The sequence below is a fragment of the Anneissia japonica genome, unplaced genomic scaffold (genome assembly GCF_011630105.1).
Source record: "Anneissia japonica isolate Jap-2015-1 unplaced genomic scaffold, ASM1163010v1 scaffold288275_len480233_cov166, whole genome shotgun sequence".
Lineage (NCBI taxonomy): Eukaryota > Metazoa > Echinodermata > Crinoidea > Comatulida > Comatulidae > Anneissia > Anneissia japonica.
The window spans coordinates 96,709-110,891 of NW_022738306.1; the positions used below are offsets into that span (position 1 = coordinate 96,709).

A 14,183-nucleotide genomic window follows, 5' to 3' on the forward strand; every position below is an offset into this window, starting at 1 on the left:
TTCTACTTACTGGCTAACTCGCTACATGCTGGAAACGTTAAAATACAGTAGTACTACTACGGATTATTTTATTGTACTGTATTATTATCTGATTTTAACTGAAAACTCAAAATTTGTTTCCGCGTAGCTAGCTAGGCATAGGCCTAGTTCTTAAACTTAAAAGCACGTACAGTACTTCGTTAGTCCTTGGCTAGGCTTTTTCCAGCTGGGAGTAGGCCTAGACCGAACCCCAACAGAAGACTGTTCCTTCCTTATATGAGTAGGCGCGCTCAAACAGTATCACTTGAAATATGTACAAGGCCACAGGCCGAGTATCCTTTCATTCGTTGGTGATGGTGGTAAGTAGGTGGTATAGTACATACAAGTAGGTATACTTTGTTTTAACCCGTGCCACGGGGCAGTGGATGTTGCTGTGCTACATACAGTGGGGTATAGTTGTGCTGGGGCGCTGCTAGCTGTGCCCTTCTAACTAAGAAGACGAGGTAATTTTTGGTCCCGGTCACCAATTCCATTGTGGGATTTAACATGTGCTCGTTTTTTTAATCATGTTTGTCTTTGTCATTTTGTATTCCAATTGTTTTTAATGAAGAAATAAATGATATATCAGTGATCTAGGAATTTGAAATAGAAGTGAGCCAGATAACACAGATGGATGTTCTACAGTGGTGGACCGTTGGGTAAATTTCAGGGTATGATAGGTAGTGGCATACCTATAGTGTGTGCACATCCCCAAAATTACTTCTCCTCCCCATTTTCCTCCTTCCATTCATCATGCTCAAGTAGCCCTATAGTTAAAATTCAACTCAAATCACCTCATTTTGTGAGTTAGGACCTAGATGTGTATAAGAGACAGAGAATATGAGCGAGCCCTATACAAATCNNTCTCTTATACACATCTAGATGTGTATAAGAGACAGTTTCAAGACTCTAAGATAAGCCACTGATTATAGGGACTGCTAGTGTAACCTTTCAACTTTAAGAGATACATATTATGGGATGAAACCTACAGTATTTATGATCAGTTTTATATGGTGTCTGGATCTCTTTGAATTTCAACAAACACTATACGGTCACAAGTAGCAGGGGGATCCAGAGATGTCCAGATGTGGGGGACCCGATCGAGATAACACTTCCAATGGGGTCCGGGGAATTCCCCCTCCAAAATATTTTTGTTCTAGACGCCCAAAAATTAGCATCTGAGGTATTTTGGGCAATAATTTTTTTTCCTTTCTTTCTTTCTTTTACACCTTCGAAAAGGGGTAGTTGGGGCCCTTTCCCCCCACCCCCATCTTAAATTCGCCCCTGAGTAGGAAAAGTTTGTTAGCCTATAATCAAAGATTCTTCTATAGAAAAAATACAAATGTCTGTTCTTTTTTTTTTTATTACTGGCATGGTTGTAGTTTCTTTTAAAAAGAATTCCTTTTCCTGTAGTTTAAAAAATTTAAGTTTCTTCTATACCAGTCGTATATTTAATTCATTTAAAATTTAGTCATTGAGATTATAGAATGTCGGCAAAACAAATTACCTGATTGGCAGTGGAGGTCCCAATTAGGCTACTGTGAAGAGATGCAGTGAGAAGAAGAGCATGCGCACATACTCTTGGAAGCAGTGCCTCATTCCAGTGTTAAATTGGCTAATCTAACGCCACACGGTTGGAACAATAGCAATTTCAAGCATTAGGGTATGCTGCCACTTTAATTGACTCACTGAATATGCGATGGGCTGATATTGAAAACCAGCCATGTAGAAATTCTAAGCAGCTGAGGACTTATCCAAAGTAGGCCAAAAATTGAAAACATTGCTAACTGTAGCAATCAATTCGAAAAATGAAGGTTTGTATAGAAGATCGTGGCTAACAATGCTAAATAAAACAGAGAAAATGTACAATAGTTTATTTTCTTTTTAGTTTTTGCCAGGGTATGCACTGCATACCTTCTATGCCTTGACAGTCCGCCACTGAATTAAACGGTCCAACCAGTTTGTCGAAACCCAGTTTTCCAAGTCCTTGGCCACATTTTTGAAACCACGACTTGCATTGAAGCAAAAGCAAGGAGATATGGGGTATGACCAACGGTTATCAAAATTTGCCTGGCCTCGTCTGTCATGTCGCAGACAATATCTACTCGCACCATTTGTGTGTAAAACTCTTATCATATGGGCTATGTTGACTGAAAGCATTCGTCAATTTGTTGTAGCCAATATCTGTCACCAAGAGGTACTGCGTTTCAAACATCTTCGTGCAAGAACCAATTGCCTTCATCTATCAGCTATTCATGAATGCCCCAGACTTTGGTTTTATTTCCCTGATGATCTGAAAAACTCTTTCTTTTTTACTCTTTTCACATCTTTCTCAATAAACTTAAACATTTTGTCCTTCATAATAATTCTTAATTCACAAAGTATTGTAAATAAGATTGTTTTACATTAGAATTATCTTATTTTTAAAATTTTATGTTTAAATCCTAATTCTTTAATTATATTTAATTAATTTTATATATATTTTTTTTAATTTAATTTCTTTTAAGTTAAAATGATTTCTGATCAATGATTACATATTTTGTTTCATCTATTTTTGTATTCCACTTACTTAGAGATTTGCTTTCAGTATTTTGTTAATTTCGTTTTATTTTATTATAACTGACCTTTTTTATTTATAATATTATATCTATGTTAAACTAGATGAGTGAGGTTCACAGATTTTGTGTTATAGTGATTTCGTTGGCTTTTGTGTTCCTGCCAACTCATTCAATTTATTGTACTTGTATTCTGTATGTATTCCACCATTGTATTGTACTTTGTTTTTGGCGAATATAGAATAAGAACTTATTATAAATGTGCATATACAGTAATAAAACATTTTAACCCTATTTAATTTTTTTTTTTGTATTTTTTTTTGCTGTAATAGCCAAATTGTTAATCAAGGTTGAATTACAGAATAGTCTGCTATTTATTATACAAATCCACAGTGATCGCATCTTAATGGAATGGCTTCTAAATTCTTAACGTTGCAATTCTGGCCACCCCTGACTTTCCGCTGGCACCACCACTACAGATGCAGTCATGGTCAGAGAGTGCTCCATCATGAATTTTATGCAGTTGATAATGTTTCACTGCTTTCAATTGACTTTTGGCAAACTGGGTTTTGGTAAACTGGGATTCATGTTTTTTTGAGTCAGCAAACTGGGTTTCGCCAAAGTGTGGGACCAACTCCCAACAGTTTAACCTGCCATGAGATCAAATCCAAACAGGATTTCTGGCTTGAAATGCCATTAATAAGACATATTTTAGTATAATAATTAGCCAGATTCTTGTTTAAATTTAATAAAAGGTGTGAAAGTATTAACCTTTTGCTCTGTTTATCTTTTCAATATTAACATGAGCCACATAAACAGTAATTAATGGAGTTAAACTTTTGGTGATCCCATTGGAAATGTAGAACCATTACTTATATATTTTGTCAAAATCATTATCAAAATTATTATCTGTAAGATATTTTATTTTTTTCAGATATTTTTTTGTGACAAGAAATCAATCATCACATATACAAATATCCAGAAGTAATGAAACTTTTAAAGTAAATAATGTAAACGCAGAGATATTAAATTTCATCATCAGTCTCAGAAACTAAAGGAGAATGCCACTTTTAAATGGTTAGTTTACAAATGATTAAGTTTCTTGAAAATACCACAAAATTCTAGATTTCTTAATTCTTGATATATCAACATACTATATATAGTATATGGCTTTTCGCTGTGTGTGTGTGTGTGTACAGTATTGTATAATCAATTTACCACTTCTTGTTTCTTGGGGATTTTTTGTTTGTTTGTATTAAATCACACATTTATTTATGAATTTTACTTCCTCTTCTATCCCATTTTCCTATGTTTTTACACAGTGTTTTGCTGTCTGCCCATACAAAGACTATCAAAGATGTCTATATTTAAAAATTAAAGGCGATGTCATTCTACATATATTAAGAACCATGTGCCAAAAATTACTACTTTTTTTCCAAAAAAATAAAAATTAACATAGAGATACTGTACTTCAATACAATTTAATCATATGATTGTGGACATTAACCAATTTACTAGGAAATGTGTTATGCAACTTTGAAAATGTTATCTGTAAGATAAAGTAAAAGAACATAGTGTAGTGGAACACTACTATCACCAGAATCACCCACCTACCACTTTTGGCTGGAAAACCTCTTGTTTTTTGTGGCCCAGTGCTGATCATTTGAAAAATATAATATACTGTACTGAACATTAAGCAGTATAGAAGCAGTTCATGAAGGTTTTGCAAGTGCAATGTAAGTTTTGATTTGGCCCCCAGTGTTAAATTAAAAATTGTTCACTTTGGCTCTCCGAACCATTTATATGACCATCCCATCCAGAACTTAAGGTATTCTATCAGTACTATTTTTTTTAGTAAAGTATTATCATTAATTTCCAGATCTCAAAAGTAAAAGACAGGGATATGCTCCAGTGGCTGTGATACCATCCGACAGCGATGAAGATGACAACTTTTCCTTATCAGTTAGGTCCAATGATACTTGTCCATGCAGAGTGCCAGATAGGAAAAACAATGAAGCTATCAAAGACGAGGGCATCGATATAGCAGTGCACAACCCACAAACTGATGCTAACCTCAACATATCTATTGAAAAATTGAAACAGAAAAAAAATCAGACGACGTCAATCTGTCTTCTTATTACAAGCTTAGTTATATTTGCAATTATAATAGGATTTCTCATTCAGTATCAAGTATTAAATAATAACAAGGCTGATGGAGAATCTCCCGTCAATCAAATGTCCGATGTTGTTTGGGAAACCTTGCCACTCCCGTATGCAAGCGAGTCTGTCGTGCGCCTACAGGATTTGAATGATGATGGAGTTCTAGATATATTACACACATTAGTAAGATCATCTTCACCTAAGGAAAATTTCTGCAAGAGCATTCGTTAGTACTTCAGATTTCATTTTGTTTATGGTATTTAATTTAACAATGCTGCCTTACCTAAAATTAATACAATACACAGTTCATTCTTCATTGTCATTTTCAAGGCAGTGTTACATTTCAGGAAAAATGCAGCTCTTACAATTTACATTGGTTGCAAAAAGGTGAAATACAACTGGGAATAATTTCAAACCTTGACTGCATTATTAAAAAGAGCTATAAATATCTATTATCATTATTAATAATATTCATTAATAAAGCTTGCTACCAATCACCATATATACACAACCACATCTACTGTATTTTATGTTTGCAGATATGGATGAACCATGTCTGGGAGCAGTGCATGCTGTCGATGGTAAAAACGGGAGTTTACTTTGGGAGACAAGCTGTCGTAGTGATATATTTGCCATGAACTGTGGCAACCTTGATATTGATGGAGATGGTCATAATGACTGCCTTCTAGCCGGGCGTGCTGCACAGCTTTACGCTATTAATAGTAGAACTGGTGAGAAATCTTACAGAAGCTAAGAACTTTTCTGTTGTACAGTACAAGTTGTGGTTCTTTACATTCTGTTTTTGAACTAAAGCTGGCAAACTGAACATTTATCAAGAAAGCCACCCTTGTGTGGAAAAGCATTCCTGATCACCAATCAGGAGATTCTACAAAGAATCCAATCTTTTTAAACTTTAATAAGTAGGCCTATCTCCTACAGTAGCTACATGTGAGCTACTCTGCTTTGAACCATTAATTTGGCCATTATTAATCTTGGATAATGTGACTATCGATCATTTCGGCGATTTATAAATAAATCAAAAAAGTCACCATCAGTTACAATTATATATATATTTATTTATTTATTTTGTTAAATATTGTAGGAAGAGTGTTGTGGTCAGCAGACAACAACCAATACACTCAGTATCCTTGGAACTTCTACCAACCACAAGTTGTCCCAGACTTGGATCAAGATGGTGTCAGTGAAGTGGTTGTAGCACACGGTGGTAATGTTAATTATCCTGATGAGGTAATATTGATAAAGATACTTATGATGACATGATTAATACTGAATATCACAGTAGGTAGGATAGAGTAATTCGTCACCAAAGAGACACAAACTTCAGTTTCGACCAAAACAAAGTTCTGAGAAAATGCCTTTGAAGTGGACTACTTCATAAAACCTAAAATCTAAATTTTGTTATCTTGATAGTGAAATTTATTTCACTATCAACATAACAAAATTTAGAAATTTTGTTTACATATGTTTAAAGATAAAGCATTAAACAATTTAAATGTTCAATTTTTTTCTTTTTTTAACTTTAATTCATTTGTTAATTAGTGTGAAAAGTTTGTGTCTATTCGTAAAAACAATAAAAATATACCCAGCATAGTTTGTTTACACGTACAGCTAAGTTTGTGTCTCTTTGTGAAAATGAAAATTTCATTTTACACGCTGTATGCACTCCGTTGTCAGACACAAACTTCGTTTTCACCTGTTTTAGCATTGTAGTCAAGGGTGATTATAGGCCTAAAAAACTAGGTTTATCCTGCTAAAAACCATTATGCTTTTACTAATATTTCCACACTATTTGTGTACAAATAAATGCTTCAATTCAGAATTTGTTTGCTAATGGACATTTTCTGCTAAAACATATACTGTACTGAACTTGTAAAGTGTCAATAGACTACAACATTTACAATAGGTTTTTTTGCCTCATTATGGATGGGTAATGGTTGAAGAAACAAGGCAATATGCAAGGGTTAGCAAATATGGAAGGAATGATGTAGAGGTGCAAACAATTATTAGGAGCGTATTCTGGCCTGAGGGTGTTAATGATGAAAGGGGAAACTGAAAGGTGAACTGAGACAAGTGATGGCACCAGTAGGGGATCAGGGAGGGCATTTTCCCTATCATGACCAGTTTGTTTGACCAAGACTAATATACCAATTAGGTGATTCAATGGCCAATCGGTTAAGGCAGGGGGCTACAGCATACAGCAATAATAATAATATACTGGTGGTGAAACAAGTCTTCTTGGGTACGGACTACAAACTGTAGGCCCAGTGTACACAATTTGGCTTATATGCACTTTAAAGAATTCTTTCGAGACAATGGGGGGGTTACTCTGGTGTACTGGTCCATACAACCCCTGTTGTGGAAAGACGAGCAGCTGGAACTGGTTTACCGAGTAGTTCAGACACAAAGAGACCCTAAGGGGAAGGAAGTTAGTGCATGAGCTGGTCCACACCTCAAGCGCTTTGAGACTAGGGTATAAAGCCATATATAAATCCTACTACGTTACAATCCCAAATATTGTGGTCTGAAAACATTTCAGCCATAATAAGCCATAAAACTCTCTCAGTCGAACCTGGTCAAGCCTCTAGTTGGTCCCTTGGTTCAGACTCCCTGTCGAACTGCATGGGAGTGAAAGAGACTGTACTCAATCTTTGCAATTTTTTTCCAGGTTGCAGAAGATGTACAATAGAATGTAAAAAACTAAAATGCCACCTTGGCAGATAACACCAGTCTACCTACCATGTCTATCTTTTCATCTGCCAGTTGGCAGCGGTCCATGACAGTCATCTTCTCCTTTCAAATGTTATAATTCAAAGTAAACTAAAAGTGAGGTTGTTTCCCGTTGATAGAATATATACATCATTTTAAAGTAATACATTATTGCTTACGATACTGTATTTGATTTTCTCGCTGATCTTCAGAAGTTGGACAGAGATGCTGGACGGGTCATCTTATTGTCTGGCAAAACAGGATTGGCACTAGGACGATACCTAAACATGTCCGACGGCCACGAAACCTACTCAGCAATCACTTTATACGAGCGGCCAAATGGGGCTCTTTACATTTTATATGGTTCAGGTGGAGAGACAATTCAAGGTAGTTTTGAAATACATTATTATCATAGTTACACATCAGCACCATTCTCCTTCTTCACTATTATCTTCATCACAGCTGTAATTTCTGTAAACGTCTTTTTAAAGAATGGAAGAATAAAATACCTAAATTAACCATAATTCATATAAACAACTATCATATATATCATCACAAGATGTTTTGAAATAACATTATTATAACATAAAATATTTTACATTTTTCTTCTCTATACTGTATTGTAAAGCTAATAACTATTCAGAGTAACTAGCTGAATTGATTCCGGGGTAGCACAGAAGTTATTATGAATTTTAATGAGGTGAAAGCAAGAAACTTGTGATAAGTGCACACATGTCAGTGTAAAAATATTCTAATTTGTTATACAAGGGAGGTTTCTATTGGAAATTGGGACAGAAACATTTTTAGAAGTACCACAAACTGCACCACAAAAAATCCCCATTCTGAACATTAATATCAATGTGTAGCTGATAGATTATATTTTTTTTTGCACCAAAATATCTTTTGAGAGTGCTAGAGTCCTAACATTTTCTTGGAGAGGACATTGTGCCTATTTCTCTCAGAAATAGGCATAATTCACCACATTTTAAATAAAGCAAGACAATCTGCATTGAACTTCAATACAGTATATCATAGTTTAATATTTGTCTGTTTATAAGAAAACTACTGTAAATATTTTCAAAATGCCTAATTCTTTCCTTTAGGATCTTTGTGGGGCATTTCTTTGCGAGATCTATACTGCTATGTGAAAGAGACAGCACCAGAAAAGGTTAAGGACCAGGTTCCTTTCCTAGGGTCAGATTCTTACAAGGAATCTTGGGGAAGACCTCTTCAGACATCTGATGTAGGTGTTATAGAAATACTGAGGTATGATATTGAGAACATTAACATTCTTCAACATGTCATTTGAGCAGGCCTATCATTAAAATTGTTTAAACCAGTGACATGTCCTGTCTTGTCTATTAATGGATTCTTTGGCCTAAAATATATTATATTTGAACATTAACAATAGACCTACTGGTAACAGGTATGCCTACTTAAAGTTTCCCTCTGCAATAAAAGCTACTTCAAGATTGCCTTTGTAGATATATTTCATATGATTTCACTGATATAATAATAAAGTTCATCTACATATGTAATTATCATTTTGGCTTTTTCAGGTCAGATGGTGAAAGGGGGATAATGGTACCAACAATTTTAGCAGATATGAATAATGACGGAATCAATGATTTAATTGTATCTTTATTCAATGGAAGTTTTGCAGTACTTAATGGTGATAACCTTACTGTTATCTGGTCAACTGGTTTCCACGGTTATCAATCATACAGGTAAGAATCATCACAAACATTGTTTTATGCTGCTGTGGATTGTTGGCAAAATATTTTTTCACAGTGGTGTATCTACGGGTCTGCACTCATCCCCTTAAAAAAGCATGCAAAATCCAGTCGCCCGCCCCAATTCAAAATGTTCAAAGAAAAAATACCATGCTCAAGTAGATAAAAAAAAAATCACATATCACATTATTTTGCAGGCACCCCTTCATTTAATCATAAAGTTCCCTTCACCCTTTGATTCTCCATCATCCCATCTCCCCATTTCAAGATTTGAATCACATAGCTCATTGAATTAGGCAAGACAAGGAACAATGTACAGTAATCATTTCATGTAATTACTGGGACGGATTGCTATAAGCGGTCTTTAGACGGTCTTAACGGTTAGCTGGCTATAATCGTGACGTCACTACTGGTCTATGATTATAGACCACTGCTATACCAATCTATAGACCAGTCTAACCAGTTAGCCGTCTTAAATTTTAAAGCCTACTAGGAAGAGGCTTAAAACCGTCTTAAATCATTTTCATCATGGCATTCTGCTGATTAATTCAACAGTGCAATGGCAAGACCTAGATCGTCAAAGTCGGAGAATCGAACGACTATTCTGCATGCTTCTCAGCGTCTGTAAAAATAGGTCTACGTTTTGCGTTCATTTCGATACATTTGCATGTGTGCATGCATGACGTCGCTTTCAATCTTACATTACAAGAGAGTGCTGGTTTGCCTTTCATTATTCCAAATGGTCCTACGGAAGACTGTTTTATAGCAATGGTCTTAGAGGAATGATTTTAGTAAGACTGTCTAAGTGATAAAGACGGCTTTATTCGAGGAGTTAAGACTACCAGTTAAGACTATTTTATAGCAATCCGCCCCTGGTGACTTTTGTGCTGTTGCTCCCATGGTCCCAGCCCAGTCACAATTCCAATTTATGACAAATAGAATGATGTACTATAATTATGATATATTATTAACTTTTAATTAAAAATTAGGAGATAACATTTTTTTCTTACAAATCAACTAAATCATAAATACCATTCCTGTACTTTCATATCCTTTAGGCTGGTAAATGGTACAAGTTAGTAATACTGTAAGAAATCAATTTCATAAATATCTGTGTGATTGTCTATTGTTATAACATTGTCAAATATATTTGTCTACTTTACAACTTTATAACCATATTTTACCAAGTATAAGGCTTGTGTATAGGTCCAGCTTTTAGCATTCATCCCAGAATAAGTCCAGGCTATAATTGCAGATGGAAATGAAAGGCTAGCATTGATTATAACAGTCCAGGCATTCCCACCATCCAGGCCTACCTATCTATCATGAGCATAAAAAAAATCAACAAGTAAGACTGCAGGGCTGCCCACAGGTCTTTCCCAGCTCACACACCCAACCACTGTCTGTATTCAAGAGTTGTATGGATCAAAAGAAAATAAAATACCAGAAAACCCAATCAGACTTTCATCTGGCATATTTCGTTAAAGCGTCATGCATAATAATTTTTTTAGCATTTTAAAAAAGTCAATTCAATCAATTCAATGTACATTTATTCAATCAATGAATGGACATAACATAAATCATTTGATTTCAATAATAAAATTCCATTGATAAGGATCAAGTTATAGAAGCAGTTTGGCTTGTCTCAATTGACCCTTACAAAAAAAGTACAAAATAAAATAACAAAAAGCACAATTATAATACCTGTACCATACGTACAAACACACGCATATCCCCCACACACACACTCACTCACCTACACACATACAAAATAACATTACTTGCACCATAATCGGGTGCTTTATATATACACATACATACATATACAAATCAAATCAAATCATATCATATACATACTGTACAAGTCAAATCAAGTTATTTAGTCAAGGTACTGTCCGAGTACTATAAGCCCACCCCTTAATTTCTGTGGTATTCCTTGGCTGCCACTTAAGCTTAATGCTCGGTAAAATATGGTATATCACCCCATGGTTTGCCATCTGTACATTATGTTATCTGCATGCTGCATGTCATTATAATTCACAGCAATCCTGCACCTGGTTACTTCAATGATGATGATCACCTTGACATCATGGTGTGTGTATCATATGGCACATGGCCAAAGTACCAACAGAACACTGTAAGGCATTTTATGGTCAAAAATAAAAAATTAAAAAAAAACAACAAAAAGCAAATTCAATCTAATTTACATATTAAGTTATTCAAACTTTTCCACTAAATTAATGATTTGCAGATATTTTTAAACCCAGAGTTTCTAAAGCTCTGTCCACCTGTACAATAAATAATGAAAGAAAAAGATGTATTTGGTGTGATATGACATCATGCCCACATGAAAGGTGTGATTTGTAAATGATCATGCCCAATTGTTGGGCTTGATGATCACACTATTTTTTTTTCACATAAAACTTGATACAGTTCTCCCTCCAATTAAAGACCACTTTTAGGACTGTGATTCCATGGTCTTTAGCAGCTTTGGTCTCTGATGAGAATTAGAACAATAAAGATTAAAGACACTTGTTAATTTGGGATCATAGAAAAGTGGTCTTTAATTGGAGTGGAGGTGCTGTGGTTCATTTCTGTGAGAGGGATTTTTAATTAGAGGGAGACTTGTAGATTGGACAGTGTAATAGGATATGAATAGACTGGTACTTTGAACATTAACTCGGATTCAGTTATTAAAATGGATATGAAACCATTTTCTAAAATCCAATGAATGAAGGTTTTGGAATCCTTGGGTAGTCAATAAACCAGTCACAAAATACTAACCTTCAACAATTTGTTGAATTTGAGAAATTAATAAAAACATTTGTAAAGTAATTTCTCCGAAAAATGGCCGATATGTCGATACGCCATCTTTGTTTTCTGTGAATGGTTGCTATCACAACCAGCAGCCACACAACGGGGCATACTGACACTTCAAATTAACCGGGAAAACTTTCTATAGAACTTTGTTTTGTGCTGAATACTATCGATCACTGTATGTTTGTGTAGCCAATGCCGCGAACATCGAGTGTTTTGTTGTACAAAGTGTATGTCATATCCGGTAAAGGTTAAATGTGGGTCAAATTCAGAAGGCGGGGCTTAGGACTACAGAATTCATAAAAATAGGTGATTTAAAACTCGTTTTTCAGAAAAACGCATTGTCTAAAAATAAAAGGAAAGCCACACATTTGTTTATTATATAATTCTTTATTGTTTTATGACATTTTGAAAGTAACAAGAACATGTCATTTTAGATGTTCTTTAAACATGAAAAAAAAAAAGTAAAATAAGACTGAAATTTGATTTTTTTTGTGTTCCACACAAAAAATAAATGAGGATGGATTTTTCATGTTTGATTTTGCGATAGGTCTGCGAAGAAATATATTAGGGGCTAAAAACATTAGCCTATCCAACACTGCTAGGCTAGGCCTAGCCTTACATCGATTTAGGTTCTGTCACACATAAAAACGGCTGACATGATATTTTCTGATGCTAGTATTGACACTTGTGGAATATATTTCATAGGAATTATTTCAAATCTGTTAAAAAAATGATTCTGACCAAGTTTTTGACAATTAAACAAACATATCTCAGGCCCACTCGATCAATCGCAGTGTGCAAGGTGCGAAGTACAAAAACTAATTTCATTAGATAAGAGAGGGTGCACTTTTTTGACTGTATAAAGTAGCGAGAGCATTCCAACGGATGCGATCTACAACATCTGAATTTGCCTAGTAACATAGAATTTGTTGAGAAAATGGTAATCTCCATATGAATTGTTAGGCCAAATTTTTGCAATGAAACACTCAAATTTATTAAGCTCATATTCACCGCATTGAAGTGACTTCCAGAAACCTTGGTTATCCTTTAGATTTGCTCATTTTATGAGGGGTAATTAATAGGCCTACCTTTAGTTTTTATGCATTGTTTGAGTCTTAAATATTATTATTAACAGTATTACAGTACTAGTTTAACAATCTTACAATTTAGGCTATAATGGTCATCCATATTTTACGACGCACTTTTTCTAGCCAGCCTGAACCCGGCTATCCCAGACCTGCTCAATAATGGTACGTTCCTGCTTTTTACCAGCTGGTAAAGAAATCTACAACCGTTTGTTTTAGATCCTTGTGTGCCTTTAAATTTACATTAAATCAAACAATAACACTCAGTACTTAATGAGTATGTAGAAGGTGAAAATGAAAAACCTAAAGGAAATTGGCCAATTTAAGGCAAAAGATAAAACAACAGCACAACACAGATTCATTAACAATGGCGGAAGGCTAGACAGGATTGTTCATTCATATTGAAATTAGTGTTTTGACGGAGAATTTTTTTCATCCAATGGGAATATATTTTATATGAGAAGAATCTATGAATATTCAGCTTTCCTTTTGGCGGGGCAGCAACAAGATATTTGATTGGTGAACAGCTGAAATGGCAATAAAGCCAACAAAATCCCTAAAAAGAGGTAAAAATGCAGCCTCTACGCAGTGGGCGGTCAGCATAGCACCAATCGAAAAGTGATAAATGACTATGACTTCTTTTCAAGCAATACAATTGAAACAAATAATAAAGCAATCAGAAAAGAATTGCCTTTCAAATATCGAAGGGAACACAAAAATCCAACAAGTATTTGCTGAGATACTACTGTGGAAACAACGAAAAATGACCTAAAAACAGTTAATGTCGGTGCGAAATACAGCATGAAACACTAATTTGCTAGGCTATTCTTGCTCTTAAATGAAAATGTTGCAAGAAGAATCCCTATGTATGAGAAATAGTCTATTTTTCGTTTTTTTTTATTCTTTTGCGTAAAACTGAAATTTATGAAAAATATTTTAGAGTATAGTCATTACAGCGTACATTGCAATGCATTTGTTGACAGTCATTTAAGAGGGTGTTTATTTGAGGAAAAAACAAACACCTTGGGGGCGTGTTTGAAAGAGGCATTTATTCCAAATGAGGCGCTAGAAGGGGCGTTTGTTCA

General features: G+C 34.8%; 1 protein-coding gene across 8 annotated transcripts; it reads left to right on the forward strand.

Moving 5' to 3' along the window:
• LOC117117525 (protein FAM234B-like) lies at window positions 1-11,868 on the forward strand. 8 transcript variants are annotated; one of them, XM_033261831.1, is made up of 10 exons: window positions 1-73; window positions 1,490-1,832; window positions 3,508-3,650; window positions 4,453-4,959; window positions 5,273-5,464; window positions 5,836-5,981; window positions 7,673-7,847; window positions 8,564-8,726; window positions 9,020-9,187; window positions 11,237-11,868. In XM_033261831.1, the coding sequence occupies exons 3-10, from the start codon at window positions 3,635-3,637 to the stop codon at window positions 11,427-11,429; spliced, it is 1,560 nt and encodes a 519-aa protein (XP_033117722.1). In that variant the 5' UTR covers window positions 1-73; window positions 1,490-1,832; window positions 3,508-3,634; the 3' UTR covers window positions 11,430-11,868. The 8 variants fall into 8 exon arrangements, with proteins under 8 accessions (XP_033117722.1, XP_033117724.1, XP_033117725.1 ...); XM_033261830.1 differs by lacking the exon at window positions 1-73 and adding an exon at window positions 283-338; XM_033261833.1 differs by lacking the exon at window positions 1,490-1,832 and having other exon boundaries at window positions 38-73.
• The last annotated feature ends 2,315 nt before the right edge of the window (window positions 11,869-14,183 follow it).